We start from the raw sequence: 23,864 nt of genomic DNA, 5'->3' as shown, positions 1-23,864 counted from the left end.
GAAGACAATAGCGCAGTGGCGGCTGCCGTACCTTTCGCGGTCGCGGCCGTCGAAGTAGACGAAATCGCCGCTCTGGACGCACTTGGCGCAGGTCAGCCGCCGGCGGGTGGTGTTGCAGAGCGGGCAGCGCTCGACCGCCACGTACAGCCCCTCCGCGTCGTCCACAGAGTCTACCAGGTCCCGGGCGAGCGGTTGGGGCCCGCAGCCAGGAGCCTCCTGCGCCTGGGCTCCCTTCCCACTGGGAGACGCCATGATAGCCTGAGAGCAGAGCCAGTCACGTGGGATTTTGTTTTCAACCAGGTGCATCTTGGGTGAGGAGGAGGGGCCTGGGAGGGGCCTAGGGAGGCTCCGGGAGCTCGGCGGGAATCCCGCGAGCACCTCGCCCGACCTCGCCTACCCCTCAGCAGCAGCTGGGTAGGAATTAGGTTAGAGGGGGGCGAGGCAGCGCAACAGAGTGTCATCAGCGTCTCCTTTACGTCCAGGCTACGAATTAACACCACAAACTTGTGCAAGAGATAGTAATACAGTGCCCTCAGGATTTGGGGAAAACAGATTGGGAACGCTTAAGGGAATTTCTGTCATTCGCTGTGGATTTGGCTAAAACTACCGCAGAGTTGGATGAGGGAAGTGGGTCTTGGAGCGAGGTGGAATTTTGGCTCATGTGATTTTGGGGCAAATTCCTCACCTCTCCTGTGTTCACGTGGAGAAAACTTAAGTGCCCACCCAACGTCTTGAGGATTAACAAGTCAATCCGTTTAATAGTAATCTGATAGTACTTTGCCAATAATAACTAACCAGTGGAAACAACTGTACTGAACGTGTAAATCACAGTTGTACCTTTATGAAAAATAAATTTTAATGTCCAGCATTCCGCTTCTATTCTGGGCCATATTCTAAGAATTTCAACTAGGTAGTATTTTAACATGGCTTGATTACTCCAAATTTCTTTCTGTGAGGATAAACAGGGTGGGTCAGAGGATTATATCAGAGTAATTGGTGTTTGAATATGCCTGTAAACTACAGAAGAAAAAAAATTTGGGCTCATAGGTCAAATGATCCAGACCAGTGACTCAAAAGGATTATTTTGGCAGGCTATAAATTAATGACTGCCTTAATTTCTCTCTTCAGCTAGGGCTTCTCTCCCAAGTTCCATACCCCCAAATTCATAACTGCCTACACTAAGCTTAAAGTAATGTATGGTGACCAATTCACTGTACAGAGTTGGTCTGAAGCAATTCAGAAACAAAACTGAACTCTCCCTCTCCACAAACGTTTCCTTATTTTGTTGTTGTTCAGTCGCCCAGTCGTGTCCGACTCTGCGACCCCATGGACTGCAGGCCAAGCCTCCCTGTCCTCATTTTAGTGAAGGACAATCCCCGCCCACATGGGAACAAGGTCCAAGACTCCTATTAGCCCATCCCCCTCCCTGTTAATCTCCACTTCTCCATCAAATGCGCATGATTCCCACAAGCTAATTGGGTTTTGAAGCTTAGCTCTTTGCTCCAGCCTCTTAAGTCTTATTTGATCTATTTTAATACAATTACACAGGGTTATGAAGGTACAAAAAAAGCACAAAAATCCCTAAACTGTTTTCAAAATAGACTTTATACTAAACTTGAATGGTTCCTGAAAGTTGAAGATTTATTTTTAGGGAGAGAGAAATACTTCTCTCTGATCATTTCAAACAAAAGGATATGTAATTCTTTAATTTTTCTTTAAGTTTTCAGACTTTAATGTTTCATTTGTATTCTGACAGGATCCGTCACAGGCCTGTACCTGCTGGCCAGGATCGTCTATTCAGTATTTAAAAAGGCAAAAAAAAAAAAAAAAGGACAATAGACAATTTCTATCCTGTTTTATACAGATATTTTAAATTTCTATATATTGTTATGTATTTTTAGAGAACACATGTTCATGTACTACATCTTTAACAAGAACAAAGCATTAAATTTTAGTGATGTTAGAATATCATTCTAGCAAGGCCTTAACTCTTCAAATTCTGAAATCAGATTACTTTTTCCATTTTAAAAATAACATACAACAGTCATTTTGAAAAAAAAAAAAGTGTCATTTCTTAGGCATGGTTACTCATACAGAATCACACTTTAATAATTAAAGTCAAAATGTGCATGGGAACATCTACAATCTAGCTGTTTCTGTTGCTGGGCTTATGCGTATATTCAAAACAATATACTGTGAGATATTGAATGATATATTCAGGCTTTTTTAAAACCCTTTAGAATAGGATAGATGTTTTCAAATGCTTCACAGATGTCAGAACGTTTTTTGGCACCTATAAAGAAATCCAAATTTACATAATTTTTAATATAAAACAATGCTAAAATTTTCTTAAGGCTAAAATTTCATGGTCACTTCCAGTTACTTTTAATACTTTAGGTGTACCTGAGAAGTACTTTATTCCTGGTAAAGACAAAAGAATTTGGTGACTACAGTCACATTCCCACAAAAACATACCCTAGGGCAGAGTTTTCTAGTATTTCTGTAAAGTGGGCGCATCAGTGTGTCTTTAGCCTCCTGGGGCACAGTGTGAAATATGGAATGTTATCTCTCAGTGGGCCATGGACATGACCACAGAACATGACCTTCAGCAGCAGTTGTAGGCACTTAGCTACCAGCAAAAGGGACTTCCTTTGATCTACTCAGCTTTAGTTAACATCCTCATTCCCTAATATTGACTAACAGAGTGAGACAAACTGGAACTGTTCTAAAGTTTTAAATTTCAATTTGGGAAGGGATTAAAGGGAAAAGACTCTACCATTGTTACCCTTAGAGTTAAGTTTCATGAGGTCTTTAATTACAACTGCTCTAGGAGTTAAAATGGATAAAAATATGAATTAGAAACAGCGCCCACCCTTGAGCAAGATTTTCAGTCAGTCCTACTAACTACCTTCCACTTTCAAAGCTACGCAGGCATGTTATGTTAAGAGTTAAGGACAGGTAGTACTTATGTGGAACTGTCAGTCCATCAGGGAACTATTATCTGATACTGGGCAGGAGGCAAGGAGATTAATGAAAAGAATATTAAAAACTGTTAGCATGAAGAAAAATGGAAAATAGTTTAAGTTGGTAAAGACTTGTTCTTGGGAGTTATAAACTTAGCTAGGAGAAATGCTAGGTAAGACAGCAGAAATAACTTGTGAGAAGTAGTTACCTGGTTTAAGGATAGAACTAATGAGAGGGAATTCCCAAAAGGAGAATCAAGAGATTTGAGAAGTAGGTAGAAGTCAGGATTCAGAATCTAGGATGAGCTAGAATAACTTAAAAAGTAGAAAATGGCAAGTGTTGGTAAAGAGATTGAGAAATTGGAACCCTCATACATTGCTGGTAGAAACATAAAATGGTTCAACTACTATGGAAAATAGTTCAGCAGTTCCTCAAAGCTGCTAAAAGAAGAATTACCACATGACACAGTAATTTCACTCCTGGGTACCTGGGAATATACTCCTCAAATTGAAAATAAGTACTCAGACAAATAATATGCCTGTAGCTGCATATTCATTGCGGACAATGGAGTATTATTCCACAAAAAGGAATAAAGCGCTGAGACATACTACAGTGAGGATGAACCTCAAAAACATGTTAAAAGAAGTCAGACATGAAAGGTCACATATTATATAATTCCATTTATATGAAATCTCCGGAGTAAGTAAATTCAGAGACCGGAGACTGGGGATTGCCAGGGGTCAGGATGAGAGAGGAAAGGGGGGAAACTGCCTAATGATATAGGACTTTATTTTGGAATAATGGAAGTATTTTGGCACTAGAGTTGGTGATTGCACAACATTTGGGATGAACTAACTGTCCCTCAATTTTTCATTTAAATAGTTATATTTGCGCCATTTGCATTTCACCTCAATAAATTTTAAAAAATTTAAGAATGAAAAATGAAGTACTTATTAGCTTAATATGGGCAGCGGGGGTGGGGGGGTTGCGGTATGTAAGGGCAAGAGTTACTCATTCACTGCCAAAGAGTTTACTTTCTGAGCCTCTACCCTCAAAGATGTCTGGTAGAGAGGCGGGAGGGTGAATCATTGAATGCTAATAGGAACTTGGCACATTTGAGGTAGGAAAAGTCCCTTAAGTCTCAGCAAATTTTAATTATAGTAGTAAAATTTTAGTTTCTAAAGAGACTGGTTTTGTAGAAGCCAAACTGTTAGCTTGGGGAAAAATAAGACATCGCTATAGAAAGACTCTCTGCCTCTGGTTTGATGGACTTTTTCAGGTTCTGGATACGTTTGAATAGAACAGCCTTAATTGGGAGACAGTGAAGTAGGAAGATCCCCTGGAGGGGGGCATGGCAGCCCACTCCAGTATTCTTGCCTGGAGAATCCCCATGGACAGAAGAGCCTGGCGGGCTACAGTCCATGGGGTCACAAAAAGTGGGACATGACTGAGTGACTAAACACAGCACACCACAGAAATAGAGCAGGTATAGCAAACACAGATGCACATTCACCTAATGGCCCCCCTCCCAAATCTAAAGTTCTTTTTTTTTTGTAAATAAGTTTCTTTTTATATGAGTAACAGATATCCAGGTCCAGCATTTTGGGTAACCAGGTACTTCAGTTTTTTCATAACACTTAAAAATCAAACCTAGGGACTCCCCTGCTGGCCCTGCGATTAAGACTCCAAGCTCCCAATGCGGGGGGCACAGGTTCAGTCCCTGGTGAGGGAACTAGGATCCTACATGCTTCCTGGGGCAGCCAAAAGTTTTTTTAGAAATACCAAGAGCTTTACATTCAAGCCCAAAATAGTATAGTGTCCCCTAGAGAGTAGAAACCCATTGCCCAAGAGGGAAAAGACATTGAGAGTGATCATTTTTTTAATATCATAGAAAAACAACTTTAGACACAAAAAGGCTTTAGGAAAATTGTCTAGTGCAATTTTTTAAATTTACTGTGTGGGAAAGCAAGGCCCAAGAAGTTGAAGATCCCCTGATTCATGAGTATCAGCTTTGAGAGAAGATTTCATGTATCTGTGTTCCTTCCTTTACATGGAAGGTGATCAAACAAACATCTCCAGGAATTGTAAATCCCATTGAGGGAATCTGGTCAATTTAGTGAAATATTTCCTCACTGAAATATTGGCATAAAATTTTTGAGGAAACCTAAATTGGCCCCACAGTCCTATTAATAATCAGTCTATAATCAAACATCTCAATTTGGAGGACCAGACTCCGATTATATGACCCTTCTCTTTTAAGTGAAATCTACCAGATCTTTCCTTCAAGTTATGATGACCACCAATTTCCCTGGTAGCTCAACTAGTAAATAATCCACCTGCAATGCAGGAGTTCAATTCAGTTCAGTCACTCAGTCGTGTCTGACTCTTTGTGACTGCAGCTTGCCAGGATTCCCTATCCATCACCGACTCCTGGAGCTTGCTCAAACTCATGTCCATTGAGTCAGTGATGCCTTCCAACGATCTCATCCTCTGTCATCCCCTTCTTCTCCTGCCTTCAGTCTTTCCTAGCATCAGGGTCTTTTCCAATGAGTCAGTTTTTTGCATCAGGTGGCCAAAGTATTGGAGTTTCAGCTTCAGCATCAGTCCTTCCATGAATATTCAGGACTGATTTCCTTTAGGATGGACTAGTTGGATCTCCTTGCAGTCCAAGGGACTCTCAAGAGTCTTCTCCAACACCACAGGTCAAAAGCATCAATTCTTCAGTGCTCAGCTTTCTTTATAGTCCAACTCTCACATCCATACATGACTACTGGAAAAACCATAGCTTTGTCTAGACAGACCTTTGTTGGCAAAGTAATGTCTCTGCTTTTTAATATGCTCTCTAGGTTGGTCATAGCTTTTCTTCCAAGGAGCAAGTGTCTTTTAATTTCATGACTACAGTCATCATCTGCAGTGATTTTGGAGCCCCGAAAATATAGTCTGTCACTGTTTCCTTTGTTTCCCCCATCTATTTGCTATGAAGTGATGGGACCAGATGCCATGATCTTAATTTTCTGAATGTTGGGTTTTAAGCCAAATTTTTCACTCTCCTCTTTTACTTTCATCTTCAATTCTTCTTCATTTTCTCTCATAAGGGTGGTGTCACCTGCCTATCTGAGGTTATTGATATTTCTCCCAGAAACCTTGATTCCAGCTTGTGCTTCATCCAGCCCAGCATCTCGCATGGTGTACTCTGCATATAAGTTAAATAAGCAGGGTGACAAGATACAACCTTGATGTGCTCCTTTCCCAATTTGCAACCAGTCTCTTGTTCCATGTCCAGTTGTATTTCTTCTTGACCTGAATACAAATTTCTCAGGAGGCAGGCAAGGTGGTGTGGAATTCCTATCTCTTGAAGAATTTTCCACAGTTTGCGGTGATCCACACAGTCAAAGGCTTTGGTGTAGTCAAAAAAGCAGAGGTAGATGTTTTTCCGGAATTCTCTTGCTTTCATGATGATCCAACGGATGTTGGCAATCTGATCTCTCGTTCCTCTGCCTTTTCTAAATCCAGCTTGAACATCTGGAAGTTCATGGTTCACATACTGTTGAAGCCTGGCTTGGAGAATTTTGAGCATTATTTTGCTAGTGTGTGAGATGAGTGCAATTGTGCAGTAGTTTGAACATTTTTGGCATTGCCTTTCTTTGGGATTGGAATGAAAACTGACCTTTTCCAGTCCTTTGGCCACTGCTGAGTTTTCCAAATTTGCTGGCATATTGAGTGCAGCACTTTCACAGCATCTTTTAGGGTATGAAATAGCTCAACTGGAATCCATCACGTCCACTAGCTTTGTTTATAGTGATGCTTCCTAAGGCCCACTGGACTTCGCATTCCAGGATGTCTGGCTCTAGGTGGGTAATCCCACCATTGTGGTTATCTGGGTCATGAAGATCTTTTTTGTATAGTTCTTCTGTGTATTCTTGCCCCCTCTTCTAAATATCTTCTGCTTCTGTTAGATCCATACCATTTCTGTCCTTTATTGTGCTCATCTTTGCATGAAATGTTCCCTTGGTATCTCTAATTTTCTTGAAAAGATCTCTAGTCTTTCCTATTCTATTGTTTTCCTCTATTGCTTTGCACTGATCACTGAGGAAGGTTTTCTTATCTCTCCTTGCTATTCTTTGGAACTCTGCATTCAAATGGGTATAACTTTCCTTTTCTCCTTGCCTTTTGCTTCTCTTCTTTCTTCAGCTATTTGTAAGGCCTCCTCAGACAGCCATTTTGACTTTTTGCATTTCTTTTTCTTGGGGATGGTCTTGATCACTGCCTCCTGTACAATGTCATGAACCTCCGTCCATAGTTCTTCAAGCACTCTATCAGATCTAATCCCTTAAATCTATTTGTCACTTCCACTGTATAATTGTGAGGGATTTCTCCCTACTTTCTTCAATTTAAGTCTGAATTTGGCAGTAAGGAGCCACAGTCAGCTCCCGGTCTTATTTTTGCTGACTATTAGAGCTTCTCCATCTTTGGCTGCAAAGAATATAATCAATCTAATTTCGGTGTTGGCTATCTGGTAATGTCCATATGTAGAGTCTTCTCTTGTGTTGTTGGAAGATGGTGTTTGCTATGATCAGTGCATTCTCTTAGCAAAACTCTGTTAGCCTTTGCCCTGCTTAATTTTGTACTCAAAGGCCAAACTTGCCTGTTACTGCAGGTATCTCGACTTCCTACTTTTGCATTCCAGTCCCCTATGATGAAAAGGACATCTCTTTTGGGTGTTAGTTCTAGAAGGTCTTGTAGGTCTTCATAGAACCATTCAACTTCAGCTTTTTCAGCACTATAGGTTGGGACATAGACTTGTATTACTGTGATATTGAATGTTTTGCCTTGGAAATGAACAGAGATCATTCTGTCGTTTTTGAGCTTGCACCTAAGAACTGCATTTCAGACTCTTTTGTTGACTATGAGAGCTACTTCATTTCTTCTAAGGCAGATGGTTTAACTTCTGAGCTTCTATTTCCTCACCTATAAACAAGGACAACAGTCTTCTCATAGGGTTCATGCAATAAAAGTTGCATGAACAAGTTTTTGCAAAAAGTCCTTTTCAAACGGTAACATTTAACAAGACCTCAGCCATTTTTACTGTCCTAAAAGAGTGTACTTCAGGATTAGGGATGCTGGGATGGCTGGTTCACGCACTCATGGCTTATCATTTGGTTCTGTGAGAACCAGTATCATGTAATTTGTCTGTCTCCTTCACCAGGGCTGGATTTTTGCCAGATAAGGAGTATGTTGTATTTGCTTTTGCATCCTGAGCACCTAAAACAGTATATATACCTCATAGGCATCCAAAGCTTATTAAATATCTATCATCTAATGATAGAGTTTGCAAGCTCATCCATAACCCTTGCATGCATGCATGCGTGTTAATTCGCTTCAGTCATGTCTGACTCTTTGTGACCCTATGAATTGTAGCCCACCAGGCTCCTCTGTCCAAGAAATTTCCAAGCAAGAATACTGGAGTGGGTTGTCATGTCCTCCACCAGGGGAATCTTCCCCACCCAGGGATGGAACCCACGTCTCTTATGTTTCCTGCATTGGCAGGTGGGTTCTTTACCACTAGCACCACCTGGGAAGCCCTCCCTACCTCTTAGCCAGCCTCAGTATCTCTTCCCAGGACTACCTGGATTTTCTAACTCTATTCTTACACCAAGTTACAAGTACACATCTTATTTTCCCAAGGGATACCATATGTGTCTACACATAAATGAAAGTCTTACAAATCGGGGAAAAAATAAACAGACTTTAACCTCTCAAGGTATACATTTTGCAGTATATACTGAGTTGCTCTTAGTGGTAAATTACCAGCAATGATCGACAGGGATATCCTGTTCTCTGTCTGGCTCATTCACTATTAAATCTTGCCATTTTTATGGTGTCCTCTGACCCACTCATTTCCAAGAACCACTGATATCCAGCTGGTCGAGAGTGACCCTCGGTAACAAAGACCCAGCTTCTGCATCCTTTATGCCCGAAGGAAGTAAGTGTAAAAAGCATTTTACTAAAGCCTCTTTAAACTTCATATTCCTGTCATCTGGGCAAGACATGAGAGCAACAATTCATCTTTTTCAGTGCTAGGGAAAACACAAGAAGAGTGGGCTTTCACAGAGGTAATAACAGCTGACATTAATACTGTGTTTACCATATGTCAGGTCTTGTTTTTAAGCCTCATAACACTTAGCAGGCAGCTTCTCTGGGCACCTGCCTTTTACACATATAGAAATCAAGGTGAAGCATAAACTCACCCAAGGTCAATGTAGCCAAGAGATGGTAAAGCTTGGATTAAAACTAGATGACTTGCTTCCAGAGCTTAGCCTCTTAGCCACCACATCTGCTGCCTCTCACCACTAAGAGTATTTGCCATTCCTTAGGTGACAAGGAGTATTAGGAGGAAGGTGTCCAAAAGACCACACAGGTGTTTTCATAGACATCTAAAGAGCTGGGGGATAATGTGCGTACATGAAGATGGTGGGTTCTGAAGCCAGGCATGTGCAGCATGAACAGCTGTTTGACATTGTTAATGTTACTTAAGCTCTCCATTGTCTTCATTTTACAGGTGCGGAGACTGAGATATTAAGCACAACCTCACAGAATCAACTGTTGTTGTCTGGTCACTAAATCATGTCTGACTCTTTTGCAGCCGCATGGACTGTAGCCTCCTAGGCACCTCTGTTAATGGGATTTCCCAGGCACAAATACTGGAGTGGGTTGCCGTTTCCTTCTCCTGGGTATCTTCCCAACCCTGGGATCGAACCTGCATCCCCTGCATTGCAGGCAAATTCTTTACCACTGAGCCTCCAGGGAAGCCCACAGAGTTAACTAGAACCCACATAAAAGCCCTTACTTATCATAATGCCTGTTATATGAGTACCTAACATGCCTTTATTATGTCTCATCTTAGAAGTGAAAATTTACATATATGCTGTCACTGTATATTGTTCCAGCAGATCCTAGCTAGACTATTCATATTACCATGGTCTGAGAAAAAGCATGGGTCCTCAATGTCATATTAGCCATAGAAAAGCAGCGCAGACCTGAAAAAGTTGTGTTAAGTTCCCTTTGCTGTTTGCTCTCTGGGACCATGACCAAGGACAAAGTAGGAAAGTAGGTCCTCTTTGTTCTCAGCTCATTTAACTATTCATTCATTCAGTTGTAGCTTTGGACATGCTGACTGCAGCTTTGGCGCCTCAAGGGAGCGAGACAATTTTACAATTAGCTATACCTGCTGAGCACATTGACAAGTTTTAAGGGAAGGATACTGTATGGTCTTCAGTACCCTGTGTTGACATTCTTTTACTTTTGTAATTTGAAACTTCTAGCAAATGTGCACATGAAAGTATATTTTTTTCCTTTTTATTTGGGATAACTAAGAAAGTTGGTCTGAATTATGGGTATTGAAAGAAACTTGTTCTTGTATACCTACAATAGGAACTTAGCCTGTACTTGGCAATTTGTACTTGTTAGTAAGACAGATTCATAATGATACATAACACACAGATGAAAGCATCCATCCAAAGGTCTTAAAATTTTTTTTTCTTTGGAAGAAGGCATATATTTGCCTGCAGTATCTACACTATTCAATGTACTTGGCAGGCTTTTCCCCTTTCTTCAAGATGTATAGAGGGAAACTATCAATTACTAGAAGGTCTTAATTATTCCAGACACTAAACTGGTTGCATCCAAGCAGTTGTTGCATTGTTGTATTCAAAAGGTTCTTGAATTCTAAACAAGCTTTCCCCATTTTGAAGACACATTATTTCTGACAGAAAAACTGTAACACTTACTGGGCATTCTAAAGATTTAATAACAGACACTCCATGTTTTTGGATGCTGAGTGATAACTTTATGGATGTTTCTCAAATTAATTCAGCTAATGCAGAAATCTCAATTGGTTTTAGATGGGGCAAGATATTATTAAATTTTAAAGTTTATTTGGAAGAATAAATACTTGAGGGGAGCTAATACAAAAAGAAGCAATGATGGGAAACTGGCCTATCAGATATAGAGCTCACTAGGATTAATGCACATTCATAACCACAGTATAGTATAATACAGTAGGATTATCATAGTATAATTCAGGAGTAAAGGTGGAACTGGAGACCAGACCCATATTTTAAAATAAAGGCCAAAAAGAAGTCATCACAAATTAATAATGAGAAGAATATGTAGTTTTAGGTTGGCTGGCTAGCTATTTGGGGGAATAGTCAATTTGGCTCATGCCATGTAAACCGGGTATTCATCCTGGTCCCAGAGAGTAAAATGTGTAAAAAGTCAGACAAAATAAGGCAAAACCAGCAAACTTCAGTAGAATGGTATGGAAAAGAGCCTCAACCGTTTACCTCAAGAATTTTAAAAACCTTTATGTAAAAATAAGTCAAACTGGAAAAAATCACAAATAAAATGAAGAGTAATTATTTTCAATACTAAGGTGAACTCACACAAACCCTTAGAGGGGGAAAGCTAATAAAAAGTAGACAAAAAGCAGTAAGTTACATACACGCTATTTTAAAAAGTTGAAATGCTATTTACTATGCTAAAAAGCGATCAATTTCTATTTCTGATTACCAGTGAGATCCCTTTCACTTACACAGTTAGAGTTTTCTTTTATAACTTACTGTTTTGAATGTTGCTGAGAGTTTGTAAAAGATATTCAGATACATTGCTGGCAGCAATGTATGCTATAGAAAAACTGCATTGTATAACCCTTTGCAAAACAATTTCGTAAAATAATTTGTACTAAGAAGCTTTAAAATGGTCTGTCTTTAGACAAATATTCCCCTTATGAGCATTTACACTAATAAAATGATTCCCTGCACATAAAAATAGCCAAACTTTTGTCCCATTAATAAGCAACAAACAAAGAAAAAGCATAACCTGACAAGGGAGGAATCAGTCTGATGCAGTAACATGTTAGAACAGAGGTTGGGAAACTTAGGTCTGCTGGTCAAACCTAGCCTGCTACCTGGTTCTGTGTAGTCTGTGAGCTAAGAGTGATTTTTATACTGAAATGGTTGGGGGAAAAAAGAAGAAAATTACTTGATATGTATAAATCAAATGAATTGCATTAAATTCACACTTCAGAGCCTTTTTCTTTATGTGGTGTTCACAGCTACTTTCACAATAAAACAAGGCTCAGTTGTGACAGAGACTCTACTGCCCACAAAACCTAAAGAATTTAGTATTTAGCTCTTTGCAGAAAAAGATTTGTTGACCCCTTTGTAGGAACATTGTTCGGACATTGAAAGCCTTCATTAAGAATTTGTAACAGTGAGTTAAGCTACATATGTTATAATGGTATTCAAAAGATAGGATGTAAAGATGAATATCCCTGGAGTAGGAAATAGCTATAAACTTCAGTATTCTTGCCTGGAAAATTCCATGGACAGAGAAGGCTGGTGGACTACAGTCCATGGGGTCACAAAGAATTGGACACAATTGAGCGACTGAACAGACACATAAATGAATACATATATATGTATATATATATATATCAAAATGACATAAAAACATGGAAAAAGTTATATTGTTTAACTATAGGGACCAATGTATGATGTTATTTTTCATTTTGCTTTTCATTTTTTTCCAGGTATTCTATAATACCAAGAAATGCAGTATGACAGCGAACAAAGCTATTTAAAAGGTAAAACAAAGCATACGCAAAGCATACACAAAGCTGTTGAATTTTATGAAAGTCAGAATCTTAGAACTTACCTGTCAACACAACTTTTCCAGATACAAAGATAAGCAACACAATTCGTGGTTTCACCATTCTATAAATAAGGCCAGGAAACAGTTCAGGTTCATAACTGTTAAGATACAAAAGAAAGAAGTTAAAAAATAGCACTATTCAACTACTTTATTTGAGACCCAGTACACAAAAGCAGTTTTCAAAAGCCATTTTACCAAAAACCTTTTGGCCATCTTGACAAAAGTAGTCTTGAGTGTCCTAGGTAATTTCTGTGGCAGTCAGTGACAGAATTCACTTTTAGTCATAATATTTTTCCAAGTGCAGACATCCTAAGCTTTTAGAAATTAAGGAAACTTAGAGCATCAGGTTTAATATATTAAGATCTTCTTAAATGTTCTCTATCTTTCCAAAAAAGTCTATCAATAGCAATATATAAACACATTTTTTAAAGTTTCCAAGTTCCACAATAATGAGCACATTGTGGAAATATTTATAAACTGCTAAAGTTAACATTTTTAGTAGATAGAACCTAGAAACATTACTAGAATATTTTGTCTTTGGACAGATACCGTATACTAAATCATACCAAGTTTTACAAATTCAGAATTTGCTTCTATACATAGTAACTCACTCCTTCCTAGAAAGGCTTGAGGAGCCTACAAAAAAGATGTCAGTAGTTAAGAGGATGTTGATGAAATGAAAATATTCTCAAAACAATGGCTAATGGGGATAGAAGAGAAAGAAAAAAATCTAGGAAATTGAACACTATAATATACATGGGGAATTCCCTAGTGGTCCAGTGGTAGGACTCTGCACTTTCACTACTGAGGACACAGATTCAATTCCTGGCTGGGGGAATAAGATCCCTTAAGCTGTATGGTGCAGCCAAAAAAAAAAAAGTTTTTGCTCTTAAAGAGTGGATCCAGATCACACAGAAAAACTCCATTCCATTCTGCAATGGCTATGACCTCTTATTGGCACCAGAGAGATGCATGACGGTGGTGAGGGTACCATCTGAAGTATATGGAGGTCGTTATATGTAGTCATGTCTTCCTGGGACATCACTCTATTTCCTGCAGAAAGCCTGTCAGGACTTCTGCCCACAAATCACTTCCAAACACTGGGGAGACAATGATACTAGCTGGAGCCCTGAAAAACTTCTATGGGAACTATGAAGTTCGAGTCAAGAAAGTGAAGACTAAGGGCAGAGAAGAAATGTTTTCATTTGATTTTCCAACCAAATCTGAAGACACTAAAAGGGAAAAGAGCAAATAAAAGTCTTTGGTATGTAAATACCTGGAAATGTCCCTAACCCGGGAAAGGAAACACATCCAGGTCCAGGAAGCACAGACAGTTCCAAACAGCATCCATCCAAAGAAGACCACACCAAGACATGTTGTAATTAAGATGGAAAAAATTAAAGATAAAGACAGAATATCAAAGGCAGCAAGGGAAAATCAACAATTTACATACAATGGAACTATCATAAGGCTATCACAGCTGACTTTTCAGCAGAAACTCTGAAGGCCAGAAGCCATTTGCACAATGTATTTAAAAGGATGAAAGGGAAATACCTACAACAAAGAATACACTACCAAGCAAGGCTGTCATTCAGATTTGATGGACAGAGCAAAAATTTTGTAGACAAGCAAAAGCTGAGAAATCAGCACCACCAAACCAACATTAAAAAAAAAGTAAAAAAGTTAAATGGACCTCTCTTCGTGAAAAAGAAAAAGCTACAACTAGAAATGTGAAAATTAGAGAAGGAAAAAGCTCAGGTAAAGGCCAATAATGCACAGTAAAGGTAGTAAATAACAAAGCTAGCAGGAAAGTTAAAAGACAAAAGGAGTAAAATCATCTATATCTACAATAAGCAGTTAGGGAATTCAAAAAAGAAAAAGAATGATATCAAAAACAGTAATCATGGGGTGGGGAGTAAATATTCAGGTTTCTTAAAATGCCTTTGAACTTAAGAGATCAGCAACTTAATTATGTGTATACACACACACACACACACATACAGATTACTATATATAAACTTCATTTATGGTAACCACAGACCAACAGACCAACAATCTAATAATACATATACACAAAGAGAAAGGGCTTTCCTGGTGGTCCAGTGGCTGGGAATCTGCCTGCTAATGCAAGGAACACCGGTTTGATCCCTGGTCTGGGAGGTTCCCACATGCCTCGAGCAACTAAGTCCGTGTACCACGACTACGGAACTCATGCCCTAGAACCCCGGCTCTGCAACAACAGAAGCCACGGCCCATGAGAAGAATGCACACTGCAACTGGAGAATAGCTTCTAGATTGCCACAGCTACATAAAGCCTGCACATAGTAATGAAGACCCAGCACAGCTAAAAATGAAATTTAAAAAAAAAGAGAGAAAGAAATCCAAACATAACATTAAGGATAGTCATCAAATCAGAAGGGAAGAGAACAAAAGGAAGAAAGGAACAGAAAGACCTACAAAAACAACCCCCCAAGCAACTAAAAAACTGGCAGTAAGAACATGAAAGTGAAAGTGAAGTTGCTCAGTCCTGTCCGACTCTTTGCAACCCCATGGACTGTAACCTATCAGGCTCCTCCGACCATGGGATTTTCCAGGCAAGAGTACTGGAGTGGGTTGCCATTTCCTTCTCCAGGGGGTTTTCCTCACCCAGGGATTGAACCTGGGTTTCCTGGATTGCAGGCAGACACTTTACCATCTGAGCCACCAGGGAAGCCCCAGGTAAGAACATACGTATCAATAATTACCTTAAATCATAAATTGACTAGGGCCTTTCCTGGTGGTTCAGTGGTTAAGTATCTGCCTTGCAATGCAGGGGAAGAGGGTTCTATCTCCAGTCAGGGACCTAAGATCCTATATGCTGCAGAGCAATTAAACCAGTGAGCAGCAACTACTGGGTCCAAGTGATACAACTAGAGAGTCCATGGGCTGCATGAAAGATCCCAAGTGATGCACAGAAGAGCCTGTGTGCTTCAACTAAGACCCAATGCAATAAAATAAATACATTCTAAAAAATTAAAAATAAAACTACCATATGATTCAGCAGTTCCACTCCTGGGTATATATCCAGAGAAAATGAAAACATTCAGAAAGATACATACACCCCAAAGTTCAGAGCAGCATTATTTACAATAGGCAAGGTATGGCAACAATGTAAGTGTCCATCAACAGATGAATGGATAAAGATGATGTGATATATATACACAGTGGAATACTACCCAGCCACAAAAAAGAATAAAATTTTGCCATTTGCGACAACATGTATGGACTTGGAGGGTATTATGCTAAGTGAAATAAGGCAAAGACAAATACTGTATGATGTCATTTATACATGGAATCTAAAAAATACAACAAACTAGTGAATGTAACAAAAAAGAACAGAATCACAGATACAGAGACCGAACTATTGGTTACCAGTGGGGAGAGAGAGAAGGGAGAAGAAGAAAGAAGAGATTGAGAGGTGCAAATTGCTATCATTTAAAAAGAAATAAGCTACATGGATATATTACACAGTACAGGGAATATAGCCAATATTTTATAATAATATTAAATGTATAATCTATAAAAATTTGAATCACTATGTTGTACATCTGAAACTAATATTGTAAATCAACTGTACCTCAATAAAAAACAGATACATACATATATATACAAAAAAAGTCTTCGGTATGTAAATCATGGTGAACTGTTTTTAGCTTCAGAACCAGGATTTTAAGGTACTAGCATGATGAACTCCCAACTAGAGATTTACTTCATTTTATTTACTCTCTACTTCATTTCAAAAGAAGACTGAGACAGAAAGAAAAGAGGTTTTGGTGAGAGATGGAGAACATTTCATGAAGATTGAAAACAACAAATAGCTGCCAATCTCTTGGACCAAACCTGCTCATTCAAATCTCAGTTTAAATGTCACTTGCCTTAAGAAGTCTTCCTTATCTTCAGCCCTTCCCCAGTTACATTAAGTATCCTAATTGATGGTACCAAAACACGCCAAGAGGTGTTCACCTTCACAGTTACACCTTCATAGTTACATTTCATTATTGTCTTTGGTTTCTCTGTTTTCCTTTTTAAATAGTGGTTCCATAACTGCAAGGGCCCAGGGCTGCATTTATTGGATTGGCCAAAAATTTCGTTCGGATTTGTCCATGAGATGGAACAAACTTTTGGGCCAACCCAATAAAAACTGAACGGAAGGGAAAAAAATTGCTCAGGGAAAGTGGAAAACAATTATGGCATAGAAAGACTGATGGAGAAAAAAAAAAAAAAAAGAAAGACTGATGGAGAAGGTACCCAGTAACAAGTGAGACGCATATTATCAGATGCTGATATACATATTTGTAGAATCAGGGGAATTAAATGAACTTGAAGTTTTAACATAAAGCAAACTTGACTTGACAATTATAAGTGATATATTGCCATGGTTCCCCCACAGGGTTACAGGCAATTAAAGAAAGTCTTCATTTTAAAGATACAAATCTGCTGAGAAAAAGGTATTTTAATGCCCCAATGTCACAAATACACACTGGAGTTGTAATCCATAAGCTAAGGATGGAGGGCATTTTGGGGGAGGCAAAAGTGAGACTGGAAAGAGATATCTGTGAGAGTATCTGGCCAAATTTTTTAAAAAGATGAGTGAGTGTGGAGTGTGAGAACAGTGTGGAGATTCCTTAAAAAACTGGAAATAGAACTGCCATATGACCCAGCAATACCACTCCTGGGCATACACACTGAGGAAACCAGATCTGAAAGAGACACGTGCACCCCAGTGTTCATCGCAGCACTGTTTATAATAGCCAGGACATGGAAGCAACCTAGATGCCCATCAGCAGACGAATGGATAAGGAAGATATGGTACATATACACAATGGAATATTACTCAGTCATTAAAAAGAATTCATTTGAATCAGTTCTAATGAGGTGGATGAAACTGGAGCCCATTATACAGAGTGAAGTAAGCCAGAAATATAAAGACCAATACAGTATACTAACACATATATATGGAATTTAAAAAGATGGTAACGATAACCCAATATGCAAAACAGAAAGAGACACAGATGTACAGAACAGACTTTGGGACTCTGTGGGAGAAGGCGAGGGTGGGATGTTCTGAGAGAATAACATTGAAACAAGTATACTATCAAGAGTGAAACAGATCACCAGCCCAGGTTGGATGCATGAGACAAGTGCTCAGGGCTGGTGCACTGGGAAGACCCAGAGGGATGGGATGGGGAGGGAGGCGGGAGGGGGGATCGGGATGGGGAACACATGTAAATTCATGGCTGATTCATGTCAATGTATGGCAAAAACCACTACAATATTGTAAAGTAATTAGCCTCCAACTAATAAAAATAAATGAATAAATAAATAAATAAATAAAGCAGAAATAGAAAAAAAAAAAAGATGAGTGAGATCACTAAAGTGGCTCATGAGGAGGGGGAAACAGTGATGGATCCACTCCAAGTGACTAAAAGCAGTGCATCAGATGAATTCTCGTTTTGCCCTTCTGCAGTTTCATTTTTCAGAGGTAGAAGTACTGACAAGGGGGCACTCCCACTCCAGATTTAAATTTGACCTACAAAGACGACAATCTTGGTGAAAAAGAAATGAAATTTGGGAGGAATTGCACACATCATTTCAGAGCCCTAAGTGGCTAGAAAGGGGAATGCCAAGACTAATACAGACATGTACCTCAAAATTGGGCAGACATCTTTCACATGTTCATTAAAAACTGTCTCAGAGAAAGATAGACAGGAGGTCCAAGGTTGAGGATCTAGAAGATAAGATAGAGTATGTGTTCAGAGACTCTTAAAAATGAAGCTTTTACTATGAATCTATGAGTCATTCCAAGATTGAAGGAAGAAAAGGACACATAAAGAGGCAATACATCTTCCATGGGATGCTTCTCAGTGAAGTCAAAGGGTACCTCATAGGCACTTAATAAACATATGCTGAAAAAATTGAGGCAGAGGAAAAAATGAAAATACAATCAAGGTCAAGATATTGCTTAAAGAGTATCATAAAAGCTAAATCTTAGAATGAACAAAAATTTTTTGAAAGTTAGGGAAAAACAAGGCAGTTTTTAACTTCAGTTTAGGTCATATCTCAATGGAGAATTAACAAACGTTAAAGAAAACACAGCTCTATGATCCCTCTCTATTATTAAACAGAATGATTGCTCAAAGGCAAAGGGAAGGAAAAGCAGAGTGAAAGGACTTCAGTTCAAGTTAGATCACAAGAATTTAAGAACATCTGTGATGCTAAGCCAGTTCAAGTGCCCTGGCCTAAGGGGTGGTGGGATTTAGTGTTTGTCGGTCACCCTCCATCACCACTTTCTGAGGGCCTGAGCAGGCTGTGAGAAGCACAGAAGCAGCTGGAGGAGGAGCATTTGCTGTTGAGATGGGAAGTTTCGTTTGAAGAAGCCAAGCAGGCTAGAGATACTCCCCAGGAAATATGAATCCATGAAAGAAGCTGTGGTGGGTGCTACAGCCACACATAGGAAAAGAAAACTCTCAAACTCAGTAGGACAAAAACTAGATAGGATTGCCTTCATAAAATATGCTACAGCCATTCATTATTATTATAATATTATTTTAAAATCTCTCCAGCCCCTTTTCCCCTCACTGGCTGTGAGCCCTTCCTACTTACCTAGTCTGTATCATACCCTTTCTCTTCCTGCCATTGCCACTGCCCCCAGCCAGGTGTGACTTTTTTTTAGAAATCTATACATCAGTGAGTCTCAACGTGTGGGCCTCTGGCTAGCTGCAATGGCATCACCTGTGAGCTTGTTAGAAATGCAGAGTCAAGCAGAATCTCTGGGGACTGCAGCCCAGGCGGGAATGTGTGTTGATAAGCCATCCAGGTGATAGCTATGCGATTTAGTTTTGAGAACCACCATTTCAGAAGATTAGACACATATGGTAACCGATGAGGACTTAGGTACAGCAACTTCACCCTTTCACTCATTGTGGCTTAAAAATAATGTACACTTTCTCTGAAAGATATATTATATAAGCAACCCAAATAGAATTTTAATATTTTGGTAAACTCAAAGTGAAGCTACACAATCATACCTACTGAACTGCTGATGGGTTAGCACCAAACCTTCCAGACTGATAGGAAATCTCACATCACAGCTTCCAACCATGTTCTGAATTGTAAAATCGAGGAATCTGGCAGGAAAGCCCAGCTTCTGCACCACACGAGCGTATTTTCTTGCTGCAAGTCGAGACTGCTCTTCGCTGGGGAGGGGCAAGACATTAAAGATGTCTTAATCACTGTGACTGCTGACAAGTTGGGCTATATTCAGACACTTCTCTGATTTTATTTTTAGCATCTGTACCATGTTTATCATTCACTGTATACAAGGAAGCTGCAGACTTTGAGGAGAAGGACCCACCTCCCCTACTACTGTCCCTAGCACCTAGAAAAGGGTTTGGTACAATGGACAGTTGTTGAACTGAATCACAAACACATTTGTGTCTTCCTAGCCATCTTTTACATACAATTTTTTTCTTTTACTTGTTTTAAGTGCTATTAGATAAAATTAACAATTTCCACCGGTTCTCAAAAGGTATCTTCAGGTCAGCAGCAGTATGGTCACCTGAGAACTTGCTAGAAATGCCAAGTCCTAGGTCCTACCTCAGCTCTGGGTGGGGCCCAGCAATCTATGTTGTAACAAGCCCAGCAGTGACTGTGGTGCTCATTAAGGTGCTAGAAGCATCCATGTGGTCTAAAAGTGTGTGCCATTTAGATGAAAACAGCAGCAGCAAAAATAAGGACACGTGCATACAAAAAATGTCAACATGAAAAAAAGTAAGATATGAGCCATCTGAGTGGTATAGATAGGATGTCAGGACTTGGATCTTTATGGGGCAAGTTATATACTTATAAAGAGAGTCATAAAAATACCTAAAAATCTGTCCAGTTTTGTTTAGACTTTCTTACACAACTGTCATTCAACTCATGCTCAAAATGAGAAAGAAATAAATTCACCCAACTGTGTGGCTATGTTCTTCTAACTATTTGTCCAGCTCTGTCCTTAAATCTATGGCAGAGAATGTGAAATCCTGAGATTTGGGGCTTTTTCTTTCAGTGGTCACTACAGTCACTACCAAAATAAAAACAATGAGTAGCAGGGGTTGCCAAACAGGGCCAAGCCCTGGTAAGTAAAACCTACAAATTCTACCCTCTGTTATGCTTTATCCCTATCCTTAAGTTGAAAATCAGAAAGCACATTAAAGAAAAGCCAGATTGAATTTACTTGCCTGGACCAAAGGGACTGGGAGAGCTTCCTTCTATTCTAGATCTCTCACACCATGGTCCTATTTTCACATCACCTCACTTCATGTTGATTCTCCACATCCTTTTCCAACTCCTGAAATGTCCCTAGCAGGGCCATGTCCCCATAGCAGAAGTGAAATAAGTGGCTCCCATTTTTAAAAAATATATTTCACCTAACTGACCCATTACATTTCCTACAGTGCTAATATTTATAAGGTCAAATTTCAAGAATTTTCATAGCCCTATAGTTTCTTGTATCACACAGAAATTCCCATTCAAACAACTAACAGTTAAAGTTTACATATATGTTCTTGTACAAACACTCGAAACTAGGTTAGGAACCTTGAAATTTTAACACCAGTGGTGATTACCACTGATAAATTTAGCCCTTCTGCACTTTTCTGTGAAAAGACAGGTATCCCTCACTCTGTAAACTCTGGTTATTACAACTAAAGAAACTGCACTGGGATACATTTTTGGAGATAATTCTATATCCCTTATACTAACCAAACTTTCACAACTCTCAATCCAAAACTTAACAACCTCAATATGTGACTACTAATACTACATGTGGCTAAATAATTTTATTTTTGATTGAATCAAAACTATCTTCCTAGATATTTGTTCCCTCTGCTCCCATTTTGAACAATGCTGAAATGAACATCTTTGCAGAGCTGTCCAAAAATGACTTCAAAATGGAAATTTCTAGATCAGAGGATACACAGATCAACAGAAGAGAAAGTCCAGAAACTTACTTGGACACAGGTAAAGAACATGCAAAAACAGGTGGGGGAGAAATAGATAAAATGGATTCTTTGATAAATGTATTGGGACATTAACTGGCCATTTGAAAATGTTGAAATGAAATTCTAGACTTGCTGTGCCCAATATGGTGGCTACCAGTTACGTGTGGCTATTTAAATTTGTGTTAATTTTAAAACAAAATAAAAAAGTTCAATTTCTCTGTGGTATTAACCATATTTCAAGTTCTCAGTAGCCACATGTGACGAGAGGCTAAAACACTGGACAGTACAGATAAAGAACATTTCCTTCACCCAGAGAAGGCTCTAGATGAATCAAAACATTAATTTCCTCTCTTCAATACAAAGCAAGACATGAAAGAAACAAGAAAAACACATGGAGATCAATACTTACATGTGGGGAATGCCATCCTAAGCGTGAAGCCAAACACTGAAGCCATAAAGAGAAAGATTGGATAGACTAACCATAAACACACAAAATTAAATTGTGTATAAAAAAAACAAAAAAATCACTAACATTAATATGGGAGAAATACTTATAGTACAAAATGGCAAAAATACTTAAATACCAAAAGATAAATATCTCCATAGAATATTGGGCAAAAGATACTTTTTTATATCCTTATGAAAATTTAGTCTCACTAGTAAATAAAAAGAAACATAATTAAAACAAAGCAACTTTTGCCAATAAATTGGGCAAATATAAAGAATATTAACACTCAGTGTTCATTGAAGAAAATTGGTACACCCTTTCAGGAGGACAATTTACTACTCATCTACTAACACCTAGAGGGACTCCATCAGCACAGGGCTACCTCGGCGTGAGATCCAGGAAAGAGAAGCCTTTTAAGAGATCCCTCCTGAGTGAATGCTCAAGCTAATGGGCAAGAAATGTCTAATTTCCCTCCTTTGAAAAGTTCTATCCATGTATCTGCCTGCAATGAGGAAAATACACAAGAACCACTTCCCCAGATTTATAACAGGCTTTACTACTACTATAGCTTTTCTTTTTTCATTTTAAATATTACCTTAGAAACAAGTTGTAATAGCCTAGTGAAGTCCCCTTCACGATGGGAGACTGTAAAGTGGGATATGTCAGTATTATGAGGCTGAATGTTTTTAACCCCTAACTTCGCATTTCATGAATTTAACTCTTCAGCAAAGTATTGTGCATCTACTATGTGTTTTAGAATGTTAATGCCATCCTTCCTTGTTTCACATGCTGAATTGTTTGTCTGGTTTTGGAGGAGGGTGGTTCCTCTTACCTTTTGGCTCCTGTGCAGACCATTTTCCCAGAGCTAAATATGAGGGCTGTAGTCCTGGGCTCTCGGATCCTCATTATGACAGCGGCAAACCTCTAAAGACAGAAGCCAAAAGAACAATTAACCTCCACTAGGGGTTAACACCTGCTGAAGCTGAAACTCCAATACTTTGGCCATCTGATGCAAAGAACTGACTCATTAGAAGAAACTCTGACGCTGGGAAAGATTGAAGGTAGGAGGAGAAGCGGACGACAGAGGATGAGATGGTTGGATGGCATCACTGACTCGATGGACCTGAGTTTGAATAAGCTCCGGGAGTTGGTGATGGACAGGCAAGCCTGGCATGCTACAATCCATGGGGTTGCAGAGTCAGACGTGACTGAGCAACTGAACTGAACTGAAGGGTTAGCACTATTCCAGTTGCAAGAGTGAGCTGGACATGGAAAGTGTTGAATAAATTGAAATTTAGTGGGAAAACTAAAAAATGTCTGGGTCTATTCTCCTACCTTAAGGTTAAGAAAATGATCATGGTTCTAAAATGTACATGATTCTAAAAGGTAAGAATAGTAATAGTAAAGGTAAAATTTGAGTACCTGTTATGTTTCAGACCCTATGCTAAAGCTTTACAGGTCTTATTGCATTTGAAGTGCCGGCAATAAAAAGAACCCTCAGTCAGCACTACACACAACTGACCGAGGCCTATTAATGTTTTCCAGGTGTTTACTAAAAAGTGGCACTCTCACCTCATATTCATTTTGTTAAATTCTTAAGACATCTGAAATGCCAAACCAGAATTTTTCCATCTGTCAAGTCTAAGTATGGACAAATCCTATGCACCAAATTGAGAGGAGAGCTGAAGACAGTAGAGAATAAAATAGGCTCAAAATGT

At 39.1% G+C, this 23,864-nt stretch overlaps 2 protein-coding genes across 2 annotated transcripts in view; both read right to left on the bottom strand.

Moving 5' to 3' along the window:
• Window positions 1–262, bottom strand: part of ATG14 (autophagy related 14) — a 39,115-nt gene extending 38,853 nt beyond the window's left edge. The window contains exon 1 of the mRNA XM_043920485.1: window positions 32–262. Coding sequence (XP_043776420.1) covers window positions 32–252 — 221 coding nt within the window. The 5' untranslated portion in view covers window positions 253–262. The remainder of the gene's footprint in view (window positions 1–31) is intronic.
• Window positions 263–2,067: 1,805 nt separating this feature from the next.
• Window positions 2,068–23,864, bottom strand: part of TBPL2 (TATA-box binding protein like 2) — a 31,195-nt gene continuing 9,398 nt past the window's right edge. The window contains exons 5-8 of the mRNA XM_043921068.1: window positions 22,979–23,070; window positions 19,743–19,910; window positions 12,679–12,773; window positions 2,068–2,293 (exon numbers count right to left, since the gene is read on the bottom strand). Of these exons, the coding sequence (XP_043777003.1) occupies window positions 2,217–2,293; window positions 12,679–12,773; window positions 19,743–19,910; window positions 22,979–23,070 (432 nt within the window). The 3' untranslated portion in view covers window positions 2,068–2,216. The remainder of the gene's footprint in view (window positions 2,294–12,678; window positions 12,774–19,742; window positions 19,911–22,978; window positions 23,071–23,864) is intronic.

Source organism: Cervus elaphus, chromosome 12 (assembly GCF_910594005.1).
Source record: "Cervus elaphus chromosome 12, mCerEla1.1, whole genome shotgun sequence".
NCBI lineage: Eukaryota > Metazoa > Chordata > Mammalia > Artiodactyla > Cervidae > Cervus > Cervus elaphus.
Note: the sequence above shows the minus strand (reverse complement) of the source record. Positions and strands in the feature narration are given on the sequence as shown.